At 39.9% G+C, this 25,721-nt stretch overlaps 2 protein-coding genes across 13 annotated transcripts in view; one reads left to right on the top strand and one right to left on the bottom strand.

Annotated features, from left to right (window-relative positions):
* LOC121718522 overlaps window positions 1-25,721 on the bottom strand; it is an 823,508-nt gene that overhangs the window by 8,642 nt on the left and 789,145 nt on the right. The gene's annotated exons all lie outside the window — the stretch shown is intronic.
* LOC121718805 lies at window positions 152-23,452 on the top strand. 12 transcript variants are annotated; one of them, XR_006034021.1, is made up of 19 exons: window positions 152-1,232; window positions 1,670-1,832; window positions 2,114-2,306; window positions 2,740-2,895; window positions 3,551-3,646; window positions 3,850-3,945; window positions 4,614-4,709; window positions 5,371-5,496; window positions 6,153-6,278; window positions 7,370-7,465; window positions 8,151-8,246; window positions 10,297-10,386; window positions 10,777-10,854; window positions 10,972-13,024; window positions 13,157-13,192; window positions 13,391-13,438; window positions 13,538-13,996; window positions 22,973-23,074; window positions 23,172-23,188. XR_006034021.1 is itself a non-coding variant. In XM_042104037.1 (19 exons), exons 2-19 carry the CDS (start codon window positions 1,127-1,129, stop codon window positions 23,384-23,386), a joined length of 3,972 nt encoding a protein of 1,323 aa, XP_041959971.1. In that variant the 5' UTR covers window positions 152-497; window positions 1,117-1,126; the 3' UTR covers window positions 23,387-23,452. The 12 variants fall into 12 exon arrangements, 10 of the variants coding, with proteins under 10 accessions (XP_041959971.1, XP_041959973.1, XP_041959974.1 ...); XM_042104037.1 differs by lacking the exon at window positions 13,538-13,996 and having other exon boundaries at window positions 152-497; window positions 1,117-1,232; window positions 23,172-23,452; XM_042104039.1 differs by lacking the exon at window positions 13,538-13,996 and having other exon boundaries at window positions 2,740-2,781; window positions 2,812-2,895; window positions 23,172-23,452.

Genomic DNA, 25,721 nt, shown 5'->3' with positions numbered 1-25,721 from the left:
CTATAAACATGCAAAGTTTCAAAGCTCTCAGAGCTTGTGTGATTGATCTGCACTAATTTATATGCTTTAACTCCAATACAGACAGGCTATATTTTAGTCCTTTTTTGGTTTTGGGGTGTATAACAATATCTGTTAATTAAACAATCTTAGCAGTAAAATATTTTTAGCCAAGAATCCATTTGATATATGGGAGACCTTAGAGATGAGGAAAAACATTGTTGGGTTTAGGCCTAGTTCTACCTCCGGTAGGGGTATCTCAAAAACTAAAGCTCTTTCTGACCATCTGTCACTAGCCTAATTTGCAGGTCGTATGTTTAGAACAGGAAATCGCGTTGCCAGGACAACGTGACATATTCACTTACTGGCCTGGTTACGTTTATGCTGTGACGCACTCGGAAGATCATGAACCGCGGGAAAGTTTTACACGTGATCACATCTACAGACATTTTTGGCTGAAGCCGACAGTGGATGCCAGCTCGGAAAATCGAATGGAAATGGTAAGTTGTTAAAATTTTGTCACTGGGTAATTGAACATTGTGGTTAAGGAGCATTCAATATTAGTTTTAGCTCGTTATAGTAGATATAATGTCAACTGTATTGCGTACAGAGGCGGTTCTGTTTTTATTTCGCTGCGTAGCCCTGGTCCTGTAATTCCATTAACTCGAGCCTCGTGGACATTTGCTAACTATGCTAGAACTTGCAATCACTGCTTAGTGCTCTGTGCTACGTGACAAAAACATATAATTCCATTAGCTGGAGCGTCGAGGATATCCGCTAACGATGGTAGAAACTTCCAAACACTGCTTACATGCGCTATCCTTGCTACTTGGCAAAATTGTTAAGCTTAACATGTGATTCCATTAGCTGGAGCATCGTGGATATTTGCTAACAATGCTATCGATAGAAACTTCCAAACTCTGCTTAGGAGTAGTAGCCGTAGTAGTAATAATATATTTACCTTATCTGCGCTGTCGTTGCTACGTGACAAAATTGTTATCATGAACATTAATTTAAACATGTCATTGAATAGTTAGAAATCCTAATCCTTTGATCATGTGCAGTTTTAAAATATCTGTAGATCATTTTTGCTGAATTGGTGCTGTACTTGATTAACAGATCATTAACAATGACAACAAACAGGAAAGCCCCTGAAAGAGATGCCCTTGAACATGTGGTCAAGGCTATTGACAAGACTGCACACTTGGAAGTGAAATTCATAAACTCTGTCAAAGGTATGTAATGTGTGCTTGTTGTGGCACAATGTTCCATTCACATACTCACTCCTTTGCCATCACTAGCAAGTCATCCCACATACATACAACACACTGTCCACCACTCCCAACACTGAAATTACCAGTTGGCTCCACTGCCTACATATACACAGCACAGTGCTGACCACATCTCATCCTCATTGCATCAACAGGAAAGCCCCTCTCAACATACAGCACACTGAGAGTACTTTTCCTGTAGTATGTGTATGTCCCTTAACTTACTGAATTTATTTTCTTAATGGGATTAGACAAACATTAGTACTTTTCTACTACAGTGATGCACAGTTGATAATTACCTCTCTAAATTACCCCAATTATGGATAAATATCTTGAACACATTTGAATCCTGAGTGTTAAAATACATAGAATGCGTAGTGATATCTGCATTGTTGAACTAGGTCGAGGTGTGTTTGCCAAATCCCACTTTGAAAAAGGAAACTTTGTGGTGGAGTACCGAGGCCAATTAATAAAATCTGAAGAATCTCAAAGGAGGAGGAGAGTATATCATAGTCAATGTGCAGTCTTCCTGTTCGATTTCTACTGGCAAGAAAGATTATGGTGGTAAGTATAGGGATATGATTCATTTCAATACTATCTTGTCTTTGAATATCTTTATTATAAAGCTGACTTAATATAAGCAGTTCTGTAAATAATTATATGGACAGATGAATGGTGAAAACATGATCAAATGTTCATAGCTGTTTGCGAGGAGAGTGTCGTATCATTTGAAGTTCCTCATTATAATTCTACATTTTTAAATCTTAATATTACAAAATGATTTACAATAAAAATTGATTGATATTACAAAACCTAAACATTGTGTAAATCTACTCCGTCCTCAGCATTGATGCAGCTCAAGAAGATGGCAGCTTGGGAAGATTAGTTAATGATGAGAACATCCGTCCCAATTGCAAAATGAAAAAGCTCATAGTAGAGGGGAAGCCACACCTCTGTCTTTTCGCCCTGAGGAACATTATTCCTGGAGAGGAGATTACGTATAATTATGGAGGAACTGACTGGCCATGGAGGAATAAGGTTAGGCACATTAGGTGAAAACAAACGCACAATTTTATGTTCTGGTGCAGTTCTGGGGGCCACGATAGCTACATTTTGCAATTAACAATCAATGATATTAGACATTTAGATGAACAACATGGTTTAGACATGAATTTTGATATGAACGTGTGTTTGTATGGAACACGTACTGCCACTTCCGTGTACAGGTAAGTTTTACTCAGAAATGTGGTGATGCCAATGCTTTAGCATGCAGCACAGTAGTATCTGATCCCAAGCTAACGGCACCTTAACCTTCTCTAGACTTTTTGAGACAACAAGAACACATGATTTTTTTTTCCCCACACAATCTGTATTTTTACTGGGCATGTTGAAGGAATTGTTGGGTGTGAATTGAAATAAGAGAGTGCTGACAACCAGCTATTCCTGAATGTTGTTTCACATTGTTTTTCAGATTGAAGAGGAACCAGTTGAGACAATGTCTCCTGCAGTAGAGGCCCCTGAAACATCTCCGCAGCTTTTAGAGGCCCCTGAAACATCTCCGCAGCTTTTAGAGGCCCCTGAAACATCTCCGCAGCTTGCAGTGCTATCATCAGTGTCCGAGAAAAAGGTAATGAGTTATGTCACTGGCTCCCTTCTGAAAGAATATTCAATTGATGAGGTCTTTAACTGTTATTTTTAATAAAAACTGTTAGATAGAAGAAGGAATAGTGTTGTGATCAGTGGAACCCATCTTTAATATTTAGTGCCAAGTACATTCTGGTTTTTGCACCTTGAGGGGACCACACCAACCGATTGTTGGAAGAATAGTGGTTAGGTGTGACCAAGCACACAATTTTCTGGTCTGGTGCAATTCTGGGGACCACGATAGCTACATTTTGTCATTAACAATTAATGATATTAATTTTAGTTCAGACATTAGAAATTTAGATAAACAACATGGTTTAGACATGAACTTTGATGTGAGCGTGTTTTTGTATGGAACACTTGCTGCCACATACGTGTACAGGTTAGTTTTACTCAGAAATGTGGTGATGACAATGCTTTAGCATGCAGCACAGTAGTATCTGATCCCAGCTAACTGCCCTGTACCTATTCTGAAGACTTTGAGACTTCTGATACAACAAGAACGTGGGATTAAAAAAAAAAAAAACAGACAATCTGTATTTTTACTGGGCATGTTGTAGGAATTGTTTGGTGTGAATTGAAATAAGAGAGTACTGGCAACCAGCTATTCCTGAATGTTGTTTCACATTGTTTTTCAGATTAAAGAGGAACCAGTTGAGACCATGTCTCCTGCAGTAGAGGCCCCTGAAACATCTCAGCAGCTTGCAGTGCTATCATCAGTGTCCAAGAAAAAGGTAATGAGTTTTATGTCACTGGCTCCTCAACGAAAGAATAATCAATTGCATTTACACTTACATTTATGCATTTAGCTGATGCTTTTATCCAAAGCGACTTACAAAGAGAAGGGTGTTTGGGATAGGGTCCAGTGATCGAGGTAGGACGGCTGCTTGTAAGAAGCTTAGACACCTCCTGAATGTTGTTTCACATTGTTTTTCAGATTGGAAAGAAACGTCTTATGACCAAATCTGCCGCAGTAGAGGCCCCTAAAACATCTCAGCCGCCTGCAGTGCTTTCGACAGTGTCCAAGAAAAAGGTAATGAGTTCATTTCACTGGCTCCCCTATGAAAGAATATTCAATTGATAGGGTCTTTAACTGTTATTTTTAAAAAAAACTGTTAGATAGAAAAAGGAATAGTGTTGTGATCAGTGGAACCCATCTTTAATATTTAGTGCCAAGCACCTTCTGGTTTTTGCACCTTGAGGGGACCACATCAACCTATTATTAAAATGTCTGTTGGAACAATAGTGGTTAGGTGTGACCAAGCACACAATTTTCTGGTCTGGTGCAATTCTGGGGACCACGATAGCTACATTTTGTCATTAACAATTAATGATATTAATTTTAGTTCAGACATTAGAAATTTAGATTAACAACATGGTTTAGACATGAACTTTGATGTGAGCGTGTTTTTGTATGGAACACTTGCTGCCACATACGTGTACAGGTAAGTCATACTCAGAAATGTGATGATGACAATGCTTTAGCATGCAGCACAGTAGTATCTGATCCTAGCTAACTGCCCTATACCTATTCTGTAGACTTTTTGAGACTTCTGATACAACAAGAACACATGATTCTTTTTTCCCCCCACACAATCTGTATTTTTATCGTGCATGTTGTAGGAATCGTTGGAGGTTAATTGAAATAAGAAAGTACTGGCAACCAGCTATTCCTGAATGTTGTTTCACATTGTTTCTCAGATTGGAAAGAAACGTCTTATGACCAAATCTGCCGCAGTAGAGGCCCCTAAAACATCTCAGCCGCTTGCAGTGCTTTCGACAGTGTCCAAGAAAAAGGTAATGAGTTTTCATTTCACTGTCTCCCCTATGAAAGAATATTCAATTGATAGGGTTTTTAACTGTTGTTTTTAATAAAAAAAACTGTTAGATAGAAGAAGGGATAGTGTTGTGATCAGTGGAACCCATCTTTAATATTTAGTGCCAAGTACATTCTGGTTTTTGCACCTTGAGGGGACCACACCAACCGATTGTTGGAAGAATAGTGGTTCGGTGTGACCAAGCACACAATTTTCTGGTCTGGTGCAATTCTGGGGACCACGATGGCTACATTTTGTCATTAACAATTAATGATCTTAATTTTAGTTCAGACATTAGAAATTTAGATAAACAACATGGTTTAGACATGAACTTTGATATGATGGTGTGTTTGTATGGAACACGTACTGCCACTTTCGTGTACAGGTAAGTTTTACTCAGAAATGTGGTGATGACGATGCTTTAGCATGCAGCACAGTAGTATCTGATCCCAGCTAACTGCACCTTAACCTTCTCTAGACTTTTTGAGACTTCAGATACAACAAGAACACATGGTTTTTTTTCCCCCCCCACACAATCTGTATTTTTATTGTGCATGTTGTAGGAATCGTTTGAGGTTAATTGAAATAAGAAAGTGCTGGCAACCAGCTATTCCTGAATGTTGTTTCACATTGTTTTTCAGATTGAAGAGGAACCAGTTGAGACCATGTCTCCTGCAGTAGAGGCCCCTGAAACATCTCCGCAGCTTTTAGAGGCACCTGAAACATCTCCGCAGCTTGCAGTGCTATCATCAGTGTCCGAGAAAAAGGTAATGAGTTATGTCACTGGCTCCCTTCTGAAAGAATATTCAATTGATGAGGTCTTTAACTGTTATTTTTAATAAAAACTGTTAGATAGAAGAAGGAATAGTGTTGTGATCAGTGGAACCCATCTTTAATATTTAGTGCCAAGTACATTCTGGTTTTTGCACCTTGAGGGGACCACACCAACCGATTGTTGGAAGAATAGTGGTTAGGTGTGACCAAGCACACAATTTTCTGGTCTGGTGCAATTGTGGGGACCACGATAGCTACATTTTGTCATTAACAATTAATGATCTTAATTTTAGTTCAGACATTAGAAATTTAGATTAACAACATGGTTTAGACATGAACTTTGATGTGAGCGTGTTTTTGTATGGAACACTTGCTGCCACATACGTGTACAGGTTAGTTTTACTCAGAAATGTGGTGATGACAATGCTTTAGCATGCAGCACAGTAGTATCTGATCCCAGCTAACTGCCCTGTACCTATTCTGAAGACTTTGAGACTTCTGATACAACAAGAACGTGGGATTAAAAAAAAAAAAAAACAGACAATCTGTATTTTTACTGGGCATGTTGTAGGAATTGTTTGGTGTGAATTGAAATAAGAGAGTACTGGCAACCAGCTATTCCTGAATGTTGTTTCACATTGTTTTTCAGATTAAAGAGGAACCAGTTGAGACCATGTCTCCTGCAGTAGAGGCCCCTGAAACATCTCCGCAGCTTTTAGAGGCCCCTGAAACATCTCCGCAGCTTGCAGTGCTATCATCAGTGTCCGAGAAAAAGGTAATGAGTTATGTCACTGGCTCCCTTCTGAAAGAATATTCAATTGATGGGGTCTTTAACTGTTATTTTAAATAAAAACTGTTAGATAGAAGAAGGAATAGTGTTGTGATCAGTGGAACCCATCTTTAATATTTAGTGCCAAGTACATTCTGGTTTTTGCACCTTGAGGGGACCACACCAACCGATTGTTGGAAGAATAGTGGTTAGGTGTGACCAAGCACACAATTTTCTGGTCTGGTGCAATTCTGGGGACCACGATTAGCCTGGCGGTGCCATCCTATATCATTGAGATGTATAGTCTGGCATTGAACCATTCACCTCGCTTAATCCAAGGGGCGGGCAGAGAATTGTCTTTCAAACTGCCTAGGCATGCAATAGGCCAGCGCTACGACCATATCCGTATCCGGTCGGCAAAACTGCAAATACATCCTTCTTCGAAAGTAATGACTTAAGTCCATTGTGTTGCTCAACTTTCAAAGAAAAGCACAAGTCCAACTCCTCCAAAGTTGACGCCAACGCCGATTCAAACAACCTCTCTTCGTTCGCCATAGCCACCTTTCTTGTTGTTCAGTCGCAGGACTGTCGTTATCCTGTTAAGCCCGCCTTAAGACTCTCTATCAAAATAGAGCGCTGTGATTGGAGAACATCCACGGTGCTAAGCCAATAGAAATCCCTATGGTTCAATACTAGACGTACAGGCTGAGCAAATTAATTTGCCGCCGCTAGGGTGCGTCTAGATTTCTAGGCTAGACCACGATAGCTACATTTTGTTATTAACAATTAATGATATTAATTTTAGTTCAGACATTAGAAATTTAGATAAACAACATGGTTTAGACATGAACTTTGATATGATGGTGTGTTTGTATGGAACACGTACTGCCACTTTCGTGTACAGGTAAGTTTTACTCAGAAATGTGGTGATGACTGCTTTAGCATGCACCTAACTGCACCTTAACCTCTAGACTTTTTGAGACTTCAGATGCAACAAGAACACATGATTTCCCCCCCCCCCCCCCCCCCCACACAATTTGTATTTTTATTGTGCATGTTGTAGCTATTCCTGAATGTTGTTGAACATTGTTTTTCAGATTGGAAAGAAACGTCTTATGACCAAATCTGCCGCAGTAGAGGCCCCTAAAACATCTCAGCCGCCTGCAGTGCTTTCGACAGTGTCCGAGAAAAAGGTAATGAGTTCATTTCACTGGCTCCCCATGAAAGAATATTCAATTGATAGGGTCTTTAACTGTTATTTTTAATAAAAAAAAAACTGTATGATAGAAAAAGGAAAAGTGTTGTGATCAGTGGAACCAATCTTATATTTAGTGCCAAGCACATTCTGGTTTTTGCACCTTGAGGGGACCACATCAACCTATTATTAAAATGTCTATTGGAAGAATAGTGGTTAGGTGTGACCAAGCACACAATTTTCTGGTCTGGTGGAATTCTGGGGACCACGATAGCTACATTTTCTCATTAACAATTAATGATATTCATTGTTGTTCAGAACTGTGAACTGTAGGCCACACCCCTCATCATGTGACAATGGGTCACATGACTCACTAATTAACATAATTAGTATGTCAAAAAAAAAAGAAGTCCAGTTGGCTTAACTAACTGAACTTGGCTACCATGACCTGGATGAATGAGAATCTTCAGACACTATTCCTGAACCTCTTCTAATGGCTTTTTAGGGTTTTGATTAAACATTAACATGGGATTTTTAACTATAATGTATAACTTTACAGTATATACTGTACTATAACTATGTGTTTTTTTGTGTATGTCTTAGGAATTGTTTGTGGTGATATGAATTAGTAAGAAAGTACCGACAACCAGCTATTCTTGAATGTTGTTGAACATCGTTTTCAGATCGAAGAGGAACCCGTTGTGACTAATTCTACAGCAGTAGAGGCCCCTCAAACATCCCAGCAGCCTGCAGTGCTTTCGTCAGTTTCCAAGAAAAAGGTAATGATTTTCATTTCGGTTGCTCTTCCAGGAAAGAATAACTTCTTGTTCGTGTCAGAAAATTAGTTTTTAGGTATGACCAACCACACCATTTTCTTGTCAGGTAAAATTCAAATGTTTGTAACTTAAGTCATCAACATGGAAGACACAATATTGAAGATGTGAGTGTGGCCTTGTAATTCATTTTAATTGCTGTTCTTGTGCACAAACAGGTCAATGTTAGTTGTAATGTTAAATGGCGTTTACTAACGTAGGTTCAAGAGGAACATGACGAAATATGCCACTCCTCCTCTGCAGTCAGAGGTTACTTATACACATCTCACCCGTCGGTGACTCAGCTTTACTTTGCGCTCACACCCACCCCCTCCCCATTCACCAGTTCAGACTGTTCGGTCCTAAATATCTCATTTTACCCTGATTTAATCCAGAGGGGTGCTTGGAGAATGTGCATCGTATACTGATGCAGTCATCAGAATTGGCATGGTTCTACGCTCCAGAATCCAGACCTGCAACCTTGCCTGACACCCTTTTAAGTAATACATTCATTCCAACTAATGGCTTAAATCCACTAATCAACCTCTGACGTATATACGTTGCTTTAATATCCCTTAGCACTCTTTAGCGTTCGGTCTCCCGCCAATGCCTGCCGCGCAGTCGCAAGAGACAAACAACTGTCAAGAGACGCTGCGTAAACTGCTTCTCGCATGCTCTCCACCAGCGTGGTCTTGCCGCATCACTGAGAGCTGCTGCGGAAGCAGGCGTCACCAGGGTGGTCCTGCAGCATTGCCATAGGACATTGGCCAGAGACCTACTTTAGCGTGCGTTCGTCCACCTCAAAGTTCGGAACATGAACTATTACGTGGCACTATTTCCTGAACTAAAGTCGACAAGGTGCCGTATTGAATAAAACAGACGATTTTGTCAAATACGGTGTCAAATTTAGTTTGAACTCCCCTCCACTAGTTGGCAGACATGTAGTACTTCGATGTCAGCTCAAGATGACGTCATGTTTCTATTGAAAATTACATGGGGAAATGCATTCAAACAACCGCATGAAACCCTCGAGTTAAAGCCAGATCCGGAAGTCGGGATGCTGCCAAATGCGACTAAATTCAAGCTGAATTACACTAAATTTTAAATAAAAAGGTCATCGATATTGCAGAATTGGGTTTGTTAATGTATTATCTACTGTATATTTTCTTTGGGAAGATAACGATTGATCATCTAATGATCGTCTTATTTGCATTGCTTCTCAGCATAATGTTTACCGCTGCCAGCTGATAGTCACGATTTCACAAAGCACACAATGTTTGTTCGAGCTCATTGACCAACATGGATGATGTTTGCAGAGGTAAATGTTATTGTAATGTTAGTATGAGAACTGGTGGGGATGCAAAGGCACCAGGGGTAGTGAAAATAAGGCTAGAAATGGCGACAAATAATGATGGCAATGAACCACCCATGAAGCACACGAATACGGGGCTTGTTTGAACACTGTATAAGTGGGTGTAGCAGGTGTAAACATAGTCAAAGTGTATGTTGTAAAGCTGGTGGATATGTAAGAAGTGTCAGGGATGTAACAAAAATAAGAACTAGCAAAGATGATGGTTGTTTGATTCGCGTGCAAAATGGGGAGCTGTGCGCTTTGGAGTGGCTGCCTTTGTGACTCTGCCTATGACTTCACTATATGCAAATTAGCCCAGAATTACACTACACATGAACTTTAGGCCATACAGAACATTTTTCTCATATACACCAAGTCTTTATCTTTAGCCACTTTTAAGCCAGTCTTTTGAAGTCTTGCTGCCCAAATCGTATAATTTTCCCAAAAACCTCTGGCGCCTGAAGAGTTAACTACCCTTTACCTTGTTTTCCTAAAACAGTGTTTGACTAAATTCGGTACATTTGAAATTGTTGCGCTTTTTTTTCTCCATTCCTTTTTTCCCCATTCCACTCCATTTTTGTCAGTTTTGTGGCTTTAATGGTTGTTGGTTGTGCACATAAATAATATTTGTTCATTTCTAGTTATTCCTTAAACATTGTCTTTTAGATTGGAGAGAAACGTACTGTGATTGAGTCTGGACTAGCTGACCGTTATGAAACACCTGAACACTGTGGTCTGCTTTCGCCCAAGAAAAAGGTATGGAATTTTCTTTTCAGTTGCTATTGTAGAAAAGATCAACTTCTTGTTCTCTATAAAGAACGATAGTCATTACATATGACCAAGCTGATGGAAATTCGTGGACCACAATGGCCAAATTCTGTCATTGAAATGTTTTCAAATGATTTACAGTCCGCAGTTTATTTCTATGCATTTTTTTTTTTACACATTTTACATGTGAATTTGAACATGACCATTGACTTATAATTAATATCTATTACCACTTAGGTAAAAAGATTAAAAAGTAACCTTCGTTACCATTAAGTATTCCTGTGTTTTCCTTTGTCTTTCTATATTCTATATTTCTTTTTATCACTTATTTTATTTTGTTCTTATTTATCAATGTGCTGTTGATTTGTGATACTCTAGAGATGTAATCTAATTCAGGAGTCCTCAGACCAAGACCAACCTTATGTCCCTAAACTGAGGAGGACCAAAAGCATTCAGGTAATCAAGGCACTAATGAAGATGGACATTATAGTTGGTTCATTTGATATAAAACTGCATTGAAAAAGTTAAGTAACTGAGCTATTTTTATTTATTTTATCCCCCCCCCCCCCAAAGATTAACAGACAAACCGATTTTGATTCCTATGAGCTTTTTGAGACATCAGATGAAAGTGAAGAAGAATATGTTCCTGATACAAGCGAGGATTCATCTGATGAAACGGACACCAGTGAAGTTTTTGAAACATCCAATCAGAAGAAAATTACATTAAGGGGACGCTCACTCGTACGAAAGGGCAGTGCTTTGAAACGGAAAAGGCACCATTCCAGAAGTGTATCCTGTTGCCGAACACATTCTTTTGGTGGACAGTCATCAGAAACTTCATACACTGAAGACCCTCATGGAAGCTCGACACTGGTTTGTCCTGACAGTACTACTTCCCCCACTTCAGATGTAGCTGACGACTTACTTACCGTACCTGCTGTCTGTAAAAAAGAGGATGGATCACGACAATATAACAAAAAACAGTACTGTTTATACTGTAAAAAGGGATTTATAAAAATGGCCAGGCATTTAGAGCGTGCTCATAAAAACGAGAAAGAAGTTGCACAGGCTGGGTCTTTTCCAAAAGGTTCTAAACAAAGAAGACTGCATCTGGAACATTTGAGAAATAGAGGCAACTTCGCCCACAATTCTGAGGTCTTAAATACTGGTGTTGGAAAGCTTGTTCCTCGGAAACAACCAAAAGATGATTCTAAACCCAGAGATTTTGATCACTGTATATATTGTCAAGGCTATTTCACAAAGAAAGTTATGTGGCGCCACATGATGATATGCAAGTTTAAGCCTAGTGGCCCTACGAAGCCTGGCAAAACACGGGTGCAAGCACTTTGTGCTTTTGCTGTACCACCACCACCTGGAGTCAAAGCAGAATTCTGGAAGGTCCTAAACCATATGATTCAAGATGACGTTTACTTTGCAGTTAAATCTGATGTCTGGATCATGGAGTATGGTGTGCATTTGCATAACAAGCATGGATATGATGTTGGCAAACATGAATATATCCGTCAGAAAATGAGGGAACTGGGAAGGCTTTTGATTTGTTCGAGGAAAACCACTCCCTTGAAGACCATCGAAGATCACATGAAGCCTGAAAATTTCATGCATGTTGTGCAAGCTGTGCAACTCGTGGCTGGCTTTGTCTCTGAATCCAGCACCTACAAGCGTCCAAGTCTTGCACTAAAAATTGGGCATAGTCTGGTGAAGATATCGCTGCTTCTTGAAGCCCGTGCAAGTATGCAAAACAACCAACCAGCAGCAAAAGATGCTCGTAGGTTCCGCTCAGTGTACGAAGCCAGATGGAACGAACTCATTTCAGCTGCATCACTGAGAACAATGCATGAATCGAAATGGAATGTTCCTCAGTTGATTCCGTTCACTAAGGATGTTCAGAAACTCCACTCCTATTTGGACATGCAGCAGGAACAGTTTTACAACGAACTGTCCTCAGAGCCGTCTAAAAACACTTGGGTACATCTGACTAAAATCACTTTGACACAAGTCATGATGTTCAACCGACGTAGAACAGGAGAAGTTTCAAAAATGCCCCTCTCTACCTATTTTGCTCCAAATCCAGTAGATCTGCAGGAAGATGTGGGTATGGCGCTTTCAGAGCTAGAGAAAAAACTCTGTCAGCATTTCAGGAGGTTGGAGATACGAGGAAAAAGAGGAAGAAAGGTCCCTGTCCTCCTAACTCCAGAAATGCAGAGATCGTTGGACCTCCTTGTTGCCAAGCGACTTGAGTGTGGGATTCTTAAGGAAAATGGCTACCTATTTGCCAGGCCGTCTGTATTGACCTGCTACCGTGGTTCTGATTGTATCAGAGATTTTGCCAAGGTCTGTGGTATTGCAAACTACACAAGTCTCACTTCTACAAAACTGCGCAAGCAAACCGGAACACTCTCTCAAGTTCTCAACCTCAGTAATACAGAGCTGGACCAATTAGCCAATTTCCTTGGCCATGATGTCAGAGTCCATCGGCAATTTTACAGGCTGCCTGAAGGGACCCTTCAACTTGCTAAAATTAGCAAAGTCCTCTTGGCTCTTGAACAGGGGCGTTTGGCAGAATTCAAAGGCAAAGGCCTGGATGACATCACAATCGGTCCAGAAGGTATTTCTGATGTTTTTCTTCACACATTTCTGTGTAAAAGGTAAAAGGTTAAGCTTAAAAAATGTCCAGGTCAAATCATGTATTATAAAATGAATTGGTACCTTTTGACTTTCATCCCCTTGCTCATCTCAGAGAGTGTGAACCTTGACAGTGACCATGAGGCACAGGGTGAGTCTGACACACAAGATATGTATTTTCATACTACAAAGACTGATGTCTGTCTTCACATATTTCTGTGTAAAGTGTAGACTTTAGATAGAAAAATTAACAGGTTTAAGTCATGTTTCAGCTACAGTTGTTTACGTCAGACAATCAAATTAATTGCCACTTTACGATTTGTCATTTCCATCTCCTTCCTTATCTCAGAGAATGTAGACAGTGACACTGAGGTACAGCGTGAGTCTGACACACAAGGTACGTTTTTTTTTTTTTTTTTTTTCCCCATGTGGTTCCAAATACTTGTATGTATGTATGTATGTATGTATGTATGTATTTATGTATGTATGCAATCAGAAACCCAGTCTCAGAAGAGAGAGAGGAGTACAGAAGGGTTGATGGAGAAAGAGGTCAAGGTTAAGTTGGAAAAGATGAGTGAAGTAATCTATAACTATGTCTTAGACAGGTTTGGATGTGTGTGCCTTGATCAAGAATAGTTTTCTTCATATGTTTCCTTAAGAAAACTAGTTTTCTTTCCCTTTTGCTTGGATGGGGGGTTTTGAACCTGGGTTGCCCGTTTGTGAGGCAAGTGCCTTGGCCATTGTGCTACAGTGGAGTTGAAGATCAGTGTAACTTAAGGTAATATGTGCAATGTGAATAGGTACACCCCAGACCAGTAGAGGGCAGCAATGCAGATTCTTGGTCAGTAGAAGCACAGCTGAAGAAGAGCAGACTAAGTTCCGTGGAGCTAGCGACAGTAAGCGACAGTACGCGACAATAGCGGGCAATATGGCGGCGAAAAGCGTCAAAATAAAGGTACGAACGATCAGATAAATTAGGTTAAAATTCGGTTTTCAGTGTATTTCAAAGGTTTACACGAAATGTAAACATGTTGCTGAAACTTAGCCTGTGCAAATGTTGTAATTGTAGCAGAATTGTCTTGCTAACATCCTTGAAATTGAACGGAAGTGATCTCACGCAACACCTTTCTCAATGCAAGGCAAGACCAACCAGAGCCCGTCTACGGACTTTCTCTGGACAAACGTCGCCATCTCCTGATGTAGGCTACTATTAAAAGAGGGGAACAAAAACTAACATAGAAAAAAGGGGATTATAATGTACTATACATTTATTTAAAGTTAATGTTTTTATACGATTATACTTTGCATTAATATAATTGTTATTTGATAATAGTGTTATTTTAGGTCATGTTCATGAAAAAGGTAATCCTTCCACACTTAGTTCAAACTTAGGTGGTCGGCTAGGTAACACTTTATTTTAATGTGTCGCTGTTACAGTGTACCTACCTGATTAGGTACAGTGGTACAACCTGTGTAACAACATATACTATCAGGTACTATCATTGTACTTGCATTATGTATTTGTGGGTACCTACATATAGTTGTTACATTGTAATACTGAGTGCTTTTACAAAACTTTGCCAATTTGCCTACATTTTCATCAGAGGCAAAGAGCTGATCTGAGACCTGCTGGATGGGGTAAATCTGGTCATGGTAGATTTGATATACAAACCATTCTTAGCTCCAGTCAAGGCCTCATTGTCTTCAGAGTACATGTAACAGCTGTGCTGCTACAACCTTGTTACACTTTGATACAGTGGAATAAACCTATTAAGTGTACCAGTTAATTACTTACATGTACATATGACATGTATGTTATGTCTTCGATGTCTTGGAACAGGTCGACTAATTCACTACATAGTACATATATTAACTGTGTTGGTACACATTTATTGCTCTTTTATACAGTGGCATAAACCCATTAAAATGAAGTGTACCAGTTAAGTACTTACAATTACATATTACATGTATGTTGTGTCATTGGTGTCTTGGAACATGTCTGCCATTACCCTACATACTGTAGTACATGTATCAACTGTGTCGGTACACATTTATTACTCTTTTGATACAGTGGAATAAACACATTAAAATAAAGTGTACCAGTTAAGTACTTACATGTACAAATTATATACATCCTGTCAATGATGTCATGCATCCTGTAATGTGTAATTGATGTGTTGAAACGTGTCTGCTGTTACACCACATAGTACATGTGAATTAGTAGACCTGTTCCAAGACATCAAAGACACAACATACATGTCATATGTACATGTAAGTAATTAACTGGTACACTTAATACGTTTATTCCACTGTATCAAAGAGTAACAAGGTTGTAGCAGCACAGCTGTTACATGTACACTGAAGACAATGAGGCCTTGACCGGAGCTAAGAATGGTTTGTATATCAAATCTACCATGACCAGATTTACCCCATCCAGCAGGTCTCAGGTCAGCTCTTTGCCTCTGATGAAAATTTTGGCAAATTGGCAAAGTTTTGTAAAAGCACTCAGTATTACAATGTAACAACTATATGTAGGTACCCACAAATACATAATGCAAGTACAATGATAGTACCTGATAGTACATGTTGTTACACAGGTTGTACCACTGTACCTAATCAGGTAGGTACACTGTAACAGCGACACATTAAAATAAAGTGCTACCGTAGGCTAAAATGGACTTGTACTTTCAGAATAGATATTTATGCCAAATTTGTCTTTATAGGTGCCATACTAACTCTGTACGGACTCATATAGCCTACCCTAGGCCTGCCATACTATACACAATACTATTGAACTTTAAATTGTGTGGCTATGAAAACAATAAGTTGTGCATATTTAAAAGGGGGTAAAATGGACTCCTTATAACATATACTTTCAGAATACACATAGATATTTATACCAAGTTCGCCTTTGTAGTACCAGGCAATACCAAGTCTGTACCAAGTCACTAGGCCTTCTATTGACACACTGTTGAACTTCAAATAGTGTGGCTGTGAAAACAATAAGTTGTGCATATGTCAAAGGGGGGTGAAATGAAATCCTTATAACGTGTACTTTCAGTATATATATAGATATTTATACCAAGTTCGCCTTTGTAGGTACCAGGCCATACTAAGTGTGTACCGAGTCATATACTAGTTCTTCCATTGACACACACACTGTTAAACTTCAAATTGTGTGGCTCTGAAAACAATAAGTTGTGCATATGTAAAAGGGGGGTGAAATGAAATCCTTATAACGTGTACTTTCAGTATATATATAGATATTTATACCAAATTTGCCTTTGTAGGTACCAGGCCCTGCTAAGTGTGTACCGAGTCACATACTAAGCCTCACATTGACATACACTGTTGATCTTCAAATTGTGTGGCTCTGAAAACAATAAGTTGTGCATATGTAAAAGGGGGGTGAAATGAAATCCTTATAACGTGTACTTTCAGAATATATATATATATATAGATATTAATACCAAATTTGCCTTTGTGGGTACCAGGCCATACTAAGTGTGTACCGAGTCATATACTAGTTCTTCCATTGACACACACACTGTTAAACTTCAAATTGTGTGGCTCTGAAAACAATAAGTTGTGCATATGTAAAAGGGGGGTGAAATGAAATCCTTATAACGTGTACTTTCAGAATATATATATATATATAGATATTAATACCAAATTTGCCTTTGTGGGTACCAGGCCATACTAAGTGTGTACCGAGTCATATACTAGTTCTGCCATTGACACACACTGTTGAACTTCAAATTGTGTGGCTCTGAAGACAATAAGTTGTGCATATGTAAAAGGGGGGTGAAATGAAATCCTTATAACGTGTACTTTCAGTATAATATATAGATATTTATACCAAGTTCGCCTTTGTAGGTACCAGGCCATACTAACTCTCTACCGAGTCACATACTAAGCCTCACATTGACATACACTGTTGAACTTCAAATTGTGTGGCTCTGAAAACAATAAGTTGTGCATATGTAAAAGGGGGGTGAAATGAAATCCTTATAACGTGTACTTTCAGTATAATATATAGATATTTATACCAAGTTCGCCTTTGTAGGTACCAGGCCATACTAAGTGTGTACCGAGTCATATACTAGTTCTGCCATTGACACACACTGTTGAACTTCAAATTGTGTGGCTCTGAAAACAATAAGTTGTGCATATGTAAAAGGGGGGTGAAATGAAATCCTTATAACGTGTACTTTCAGTATAATATATAGATATTTATACCAAGTTCGCCTTTGTAGGTACCAGGCCATACTAACTCTCTACCGAGTCACATACTAAGCCTCACATTGACACACACTGTTGAACTTCAAATTGTGTGGCTCTGAAAACAATAAGTTGTGCATATGTAAAAGGGGGGTGAAATGAAATCCTTATAACGTGTACTTTCAGAATATATATATAGAGAGATAGAGATAGAGATACCAAATTTGCCTTTGTAGGTACCAGGCCATACTAAGTGTGTACCGAGTCATATACTAGTTCTGCCATTGACACACACTGTTGAACTTCAAATTGTGTGGCTCTGAAAACAATAAGTTGTGCATATGTAAAAGGGGGGTGAAATGAAATCCTTATAACGTGTACTTTCAGAATATATATAGATATTTATACCAAATTTGCTTTGTAGGTACCAGGCCCTGCTAAGTGTGTACCGAGTCACATACTAAGCCTCACATTGACACACACTGTTGAACTTCAAATTGTGTGGCTCTGAAAACAATAAGTTGTGCATATGTAAAAGGGGGGTGAAATGAAATCCTTATAACGTGTACTTTCAGAATATATATATAGAGAGATAGAGATAGAGATACCAAATTTGCCTTTGTAGGTACCAGGCCATACTAAGTGTGTACCGAGTCATATACTAGTTATGCCATTGACACACACTGTTGAACTTCAAATTGTGTGGCTCTGAAAACAATAAGTTGTGCATATGTAAAAGGGGGGTGAAATGAAATCCTTATAACGTGTACTTTCAGAATATATATAGATATTTATACCAAATTTGCTTTGTAGGTACCAGGCCCTGCTAAGTGTGTACCGAGTCACATACTAAGCCTCACATTGACACACACTGTTGAACTTCAAATTGTGTGGCTCTGAAAACAATAAGTTGTGCATATGTAAAAGGGGGGTGAAATGAAATCCTTATAACGTGTACTTTCAGAATATATATAGATATTTATACCAAGTTCGCCTTTGTAGGTACCAGGCCATACTAAGTGTGTACCGAGTCATATACTAGTTCTGCCATTGACACACACTGTTGAACTTCAAATTGTGTGGCTCTGAAAACAATAAGTTGTGCATATGTAAAAGGGGGGTGAAATGAAATCCTTATAACGTGTACTTTCAGTATAATATATAGATATTTATACCAAGTTCGCCTTTGTAGGTACCAGGCCATACTAAGTGTGTACCGAGTCATATACTAGTTCTGCCATTGACACACACTGTTGAACTTCAAATTGTGTGGCTCTGAAAACAATAAGTTGTGCATATGTAAAAGGGGGGTGAAATGAAATCCTTATAACGTGTACTTTCAGTATAATATATAGATATTTATACCAAGTTCGCCTTTGTAGGTACCAGGCCATACTAACTCTCTACCGAGTCACATACTAAGCCTCACATTGACACACACTGTTGAACTTCAAATTGTGTGGCTCTGAAAACAATAAGTTGTGCATATGTAAAAGGGGGGTGAAATGAAATCCTTATAACGTGTACTTTCAGAATATATATATAGAGAGATAGAGATAGAGATACCAAATTTGCCTTTGTAGGTACCAGGCCATACTAAGTGTGTACCGAGTCATATACTAGTTATGCCATTGACACACACTGTTGAACTTCAAATTGTGTGGCTCTGAAAACAATAAGTTGTGCATATGTAAAAGGGGGGTGAAATGAAATCCTTATAACGTGTACTTTCAGAATATATATAGATATTTATACCAAATTTGCTTTGTAGGTACCAGGCCCTGCTAAGTGTGTACCGAGTCACATACTAAGCCTCACATTGACACACACTGTTGAACTTCAAATTGTGTGGCTCTGAAAACAATAAGTTGTGCATATGTAAAAGGGGGGTGAAATGAAATCCTTATAACGTGTACTTTCAGAATATATATATAGAGAGATAGAGATAGAGATACCAAATTTGCCTTTGTAGGTACCAGGCCATACTAAGTGTGTACCGAGTCATATACTAGTTCTGCCATTGACACACACTGTTGAACTTCAAATTGTGTGGCTCTGAAAACAATAAGTTGTGCATATGTAAAAGGGGGGTGAAATGAAATCCTTATAACGTGTACTTTCAGTATAATATATAGATATTTATACCAAGTTCGCCTTTGTAGGTACCAGGCCATACTAAGTGTGTACCGAGTCATATACTAGTTCTGCCATTGACACACACTGTTGAACTTCAAATTGTGTGGCTCTGAAAACAATAAGTTGTGCATATGTAAAAGGGGGGTGAAATGAAATCCTTATAACGTGTACTTTCAGTATAATATATAGATATTTATACCAAGTTCGCCTTTGTAGGTACCAGGCCATACTAACTCTCTACCGAGTCACATACTAAGCCTCACATTGACATACACTGTTGAACATCAAATTGTGTGGCTCTGAAAACAATAAGTTGTGCATATGTAAAAGGGGGGTGAAATGAAATCCTTATAACGTGTACTTTCAGAATATATATATATAGAGAGATAGAGATACCAAATTTGCCTTTGTGGGTACCAGGCCATACTAAGTGTGTACCGAGTCATATACTAGTTCTGCCATTGACACACACTGTTGAACTTCAAATTGTGTGGCTCTGAAAACAATAAGTTGTGCATATGTAAAAGGGGGGTGAAATGAAATCCTTATAACGTGTACTTTCAGTATATATATAGATATTTATACCAAGTTCGCCTTTGTAGGTACCAGGCCATACTAAGTGTGTACCGAGTCATATACTAGTTCTGCCATTGACACACACTGTTGAACTTCAAATTGTGTGGCTCTGAAAACAATAAGTTGTGCATATGTAAAAGGGGGGTGAAATGAAATCCTTATAACGTGTACTTTCAGTATAATATATAGATATTTATACCAAGTTCGCCTTTGTAGGTACCAGGCCATACTAACTCTCTACCGAGTCACATACTAAGCCTCACATTGACACACACTGTTGAACTTCAAATTGTGTGGCTCTGAAAACAATAAGTTGTGCATATGTAAAAGGGGGGTGAAATGAAATCCTTATAACGTGTACTTTCAGAATATATATATAGAGAGATAGAGATAGAGATACCAAATTTGCCTTTGTAGGTACCAGGCCATACTAAGTGTGTACCGAGTCATATACTAGTTCTGCCATTGACACACACTGTTGAACTTCAAATTGTGTGGCTCTGAAAACAATAAGTTGTGCATATGTAAAAGGGGGGTGAAATGAAATCCTTATAACGTGTACTTTCAGAATATATATAGATATTTATACCAAGTTCGCCTTTGTAGGTACCAGGCCATTTTAAGTGTGTACCGAGTCATATACTAGTTCTGCCATTGACACACACTGTTGAACTTCAAATTGTGTGGCTCTGAAAACAATAAGTTGTGCATATGTAAAAGGGGGGTGAAATGAAATCCTTATAACGTGTACTTTCAGTATATATATAGATATTTATACCAAGTTCGCCTTTGTAGGTACCAGGCCATACTAACTCTCTACCGAGTCACATACTAAGCCTCACATTGACATACACTGTTGAACTTCAAATTGTGTGGCTCTGAAAACAATAAGTTGTGCATATGTAAAAGGGGGGTGAAATGAAATCCTTATAACGTGTACTTTCAGTATAATATATAGATATTTATACCAAGTTCGCCTTTGTAGGTACCAGGCCATACTAAGTGTGTACCGAGTCATATACTAGTTCTGCCATTGACACACACTGTTGAACTTCAAATTGTGTGGCTCTGAAAACAATAAGTTGTGCATATGTAAAAGGGGGGTGAAATGAAATCCTTATAACGTGTACTTTCAGTATATATATATATAGATATTTATACCAAGTTCGCCTTTGTAGGTACCAGGCCATACTAACTCTCTACCGAGTCACATACTAAGCCTCACATTGACATACACTGTTGAACTTCAAATTGTGTGGCTCTGAAAACAATAAGTTGTGCATATGTAAAAGGGGGGTGAAATGAAATCCTTATAACGTGTACTTTCAGTATAATATATAGATATTTATACCAAGTTCGCCTTTGTAGGTACCAGGCCATACTAAGTGTGTACCGAGTCATATACTAGTTCTGCCATTGACACACACTGTTGAACTTCAAATTGTGTGGCTCTGAAAACAATAAGTTGTGCATATGTAAAAGGGGGGTGAAATGAAATCCTTATAACGTGTACTTTCAGAATATGTATAGATATTTATACCAAATTCGCCTTTGTAGGTACCAGGCCATACTAAGTGTGTACCGAGTCATATACTAGTTCTGCCATTGACACACACTGTTGAACTTCAAATTGTGTGGCTCTGAAAACAATAAGTTGTGCATATGTAAAAGGGGGGTGAAATGAAATCCTTATAACGTGTACTTTCAGTATAATATATAGATATTTATACCAAGTTCGCCTTTGTAGGTACCAGGCCATACTAACTCTCTACCGAGTCACATACTAAGCCTCACATTGACATACACTGTTGAACATCAAATTGTGTGGCTCTGAAAACAATAAGTTGTGCATATGTAAAAGGGGGGTGAAATGAAATCCTTATAACATGTACTTTCAGAATATATATAGATATTTAAACCAAATTTGCCTTTGTGGGTACCAGGCCATACTGTGTGTGTACCGAGTCATATACTAGGTCTGCCAGAGCTGTTGAGCTGAGAAAACTAAGTCTTGTTCCCCCTCAATATGGGGGTGAAATGACATCCCCCACATCATCAGCTTTCTGAAAATGTACAATTTATGCTGATTGAATCGCCCGGGCGGCCTACGGGCATCATCATGTGCCAACCGCGTCGTAAGCAAAGGTATGGTATAGTGACATTCAAGTTGTTGAGCTGAGAAAGCTAAGTCTTGTTGCCCCTCAACATGGGTGTGGTGGTGTTCCTGATGTGCCTGAGGGTGTGCCCGGGGGGTGTGGAGGTGTGCCTGGGGGGGTGTGGAAGTGTGTCTAGTGGGTGTGGAGGTGTGCCATGGTGAGCAATCAGAGTTGCACATTAGACTCAGCCCAAGCTTTCCCAGGTCATTACTAGTTTCTTGCCCGTGCTGTAGGAATTACATTATATTCAACTTTGTCATTGCACGAGTGGAATACCTGTAGCGACATGCAGTCTTACACCTGACCACTGGTGGTCACCAGTTTGAGAATGGAAGGGGTGGGGGGTTGTTCCTGTACTGTTGGACAGTCTTATGGCGGTTGTCACTATGTGCCCCCTGAACTGCTCTGTTTTGCATTTTGGAGGGATAAGCTTATGGTTGAAGGTACTCCCCATCTGCCACAGCTCATCATAGATGAGGTGTTTTTCAGGGTTATTTTCATTCTGTCCCCACTGCAACATGTAGATCAAGCAGGGTGTGACAAGGGGATACCCAGGAGGACTGTATTGCTGAAGGATTTTGTTTAACAAGCAGTGTGCAGAAGAATAGCAATACCCGAGAAGTGTGTTGTGATCTTGATACATCCTCAACACTTACACAACTCTCAAACCAGTTGAACAGGCAGCTGCTAAATAGAGACTACCTTAAAGCAGTACACCGGCGCATTTCTGTTGTATAGAATAAAATCCACCAATGTATTGCCTTCACTATGTGATTCTCAGATCAGCTTGGATTCTATGTGAATTAAGTTTTAACAATAACAATGTTCACCTTGTCATTCAGTACAAAAGCGGACACAGAGTGTTTTACGGCTAAATGAACGGGAAAGCAGTTCAGATGGAGACGACAGAAGAAAAAGTGTCCAGAAGAAAAAGTCCAAGACCAGTAAGGATATCCTATATGTTGTACAATAGACTTTAGTTGAATCACAATTACTGTCCATTTATATCCTAAGCTAATTTGTCATTCATTTCTTACTTAGTTCACAAGCCACAGAAGAGGAGGCCCTGGGAAACCGAGGAGATAGCTGCTGTGGAAAAACACATGAGAAACTTCATTTTGACCTGCAATGTTCCAAGAAAGTGTGACTGTGATAAGTGCCTTAAATCAGAGCCAGTTGCACTAAAAAATAGAGACTGGAAGGCACTCAAATTTTACATAAAAAATCGAATTACTGCACTGAAGAGGAAAATGTGAAATGAGGAAGGATGATAGACAGGAAAGAGATGAGAGGGGGTAGAGTTTGGGGGTACCATATAGAGAGGAGAGGGGGTAGAGTTTGGGGGTACCATATAGAGAGGAGAGGGTGTAGAGTTTGGGGGGGGGCAGGCATGGGGATAGTGTTGGGGGGAGGGGGGAGGCATGGGGATAGTGTTGGGGGGAGGGGGGGGGCATGGAGAGAGAAGGAGAGACTGGGAGAAAGAGGGTGAGAGGGGATCGAGAGTGTGTTGGGGGGGGGGGGGGGGCATGGGGATAGAGTGTTGGGGGGAGGGAGGGGGGCATGGGGATAGAGTGTTGGGGGGAGGGGGGGAATAGAGTGTTGGGGGGAGGGGGGGGGGCATGGAGAGAGAAGGAGAGACTGGGAGAAAGAGGGTGAGGGGATCGAGAGTGTGTTGGGGGGCGGGGGGGGCATGGGGATAGAGTGTTGGGGGAGGGGGGGAATAGAGTGTTGGGGGGAGGGGGGGGGGCATGGAGAGAGAAGGAGAGACTGGGAGAAAGGGAGTGAGAGGGGATCGAGAGTGTGTGTGTGTGTGGGGGGTGGGTGGGTGGGGGGGGTTAAGCGAAGAGGGAGAGAAAGGGTTGAGAGTTTAATTTGTTCAGTATTTTGTTTGGATTCTTTGTTCAGTATCTGTAATTGTATTGTCACTCAGTAAAGAGCTTTGTTTAAAGTATGTTCAGGTGATAGTTCTGCTTCATGTGTAGAAACCCTATCTATATAGAAACATGCATCTGTGTGTCTGTCTGTGGCTCGTATATCTCTGACCGTGTGTGGGTTGATGGTGTGCATCATCAATTTAAAAAAAAAAAAAAAATCAACCTTTATGAAATGATTTTACATGCAAGCCCCAAAAGGCTAGCCTGACGAGCCAGACCCACATTAAAATGTAGGGTCTGGGCACTCACCGTTCGCAGTGCTCAGTCCGAGTGGCGGGATAATCGGTTGTCTTTCAGATTTCCTCTGCACGCAATAGGACAGGGTTGAGGTGGGTTATACTAGACACAGATTTGTGCATAAATGCCGTCCACCGTTTCATGTGTCACAGCGGTCAGGTGTCTCATTTTATCTCAGATAATGGCACCAACTCTATTGGGGCTGAACAGGATTTGAGGGAAGCAGTTGCTGAGCTGCGCCATGAGAACATTCAGCAAGCTCTACTGCAGTGTGGTCTAACATGGTCTTAGAACCCCCCAGCCGCCTCTCACCATGGGGGCATCTATGTATATATATATGAGAGAGGGAGAGCATAGCATAGCATAGCATACAAACCTGTCCTATAATGCCTGCAGCATACATAATCCAAACTGACTATCACCTAACTCTAATTTTATGACCGTAGGTAGGCCATATCACCTTCACGTTTAGACAGCAGTCAATCTGGGGTGCAGGTGTCTGACTGTTGGTCCTGTCTAGTGATGTCAGAACAGCTGTTCCCCAGAAGAATGATATACCTGAGAAGTGTGTTAAGATGTTCCTCAGAAGAATAGAAAGACCTGAAATGTGTGTTTAGGGCCCCCAGAAGGATAGTAAACCAGATGGTGTGTACATATTGTCACCACAAAGCACTAAAAACCTGACCAGATCCCCACAAAGGAGGTTCTTGTCAGGTCAAAAACCTCTACTTTGTCTGATTGATAATTGGAAGTGACATATCTGTTCTATATCCACTCAAGGCTGCTGCCTGATTTTATTCAGTGTTGTATGTCCTTTAGAAAGGGTGGTTCCCACAATGCATGGCCTAGTCAGGTGGCCCCACAAGGGCATAAAGACAAGTATGTGTGTGTGTGTGTGTGTGTGTGTGTGTGTGTGTGTGTGTGTGTGTGTGTGTGTGTGTGTGTGTGTGTGTGTGTGTGTGTGTGTGTGTGTGTGTGTGTGTGTGTGTGTGTGTGTGTGTGTGTGTGTGTGTTGGGGGGTGGTGGTAGTGTAGTGGTTAAGGAGCTGGGCTAGCGTGCAGTAGCCTGAAAGTTGTGGGTTCAATTCCCAGCTTCCACTGTTATGCCCTTGAGCAAGGCACTTAACCCCAAGTTGCTCCGGGGACAATGTGATCCCTTGTAATATAGCTGACATATGTAAGTCACTTTGGACAAGAAGTGTCTGCTAAATGTAATGTAATGTAATGTTTGAGTGTGTGTGTTTTAGTGTGTGTGTGTGTTTCAGTGTGTATGTGAGTGTCAGCTGAGTTCGAGCTTTCCTACATGCAGAATTCGGAGTCTTAAAGGACACTATGGCATATGAATGTGGTTCTGTTGGCCTTTAGTTTTGTTGCTACTGTGCTTGGACAGCTGGTAGGTTTAGGGCAAAACTCAGCACATT

This window comes from Alosa sapidissima, chromosome 9 (assembly GCF_018492685.1).
Source record: "Alosa sapidissima isolate fAloSap1 chromosome 9, fAloSap1.pri, whole genome shotgun sequence".
In the NCBI taxonomy this organism is placed as follows: domain Eukaryota; kingdom Metazoa; phylum Chordata; class Actinopteri; order Clupeiformes; family Clupeidae; genus Alosa; species Alosa sapidissima.
The sequence above is the reverse complement of the archived record's forward strand: the minus strand, read 5'-3'. Positions and strand labels throughout refer to the sequence as shown.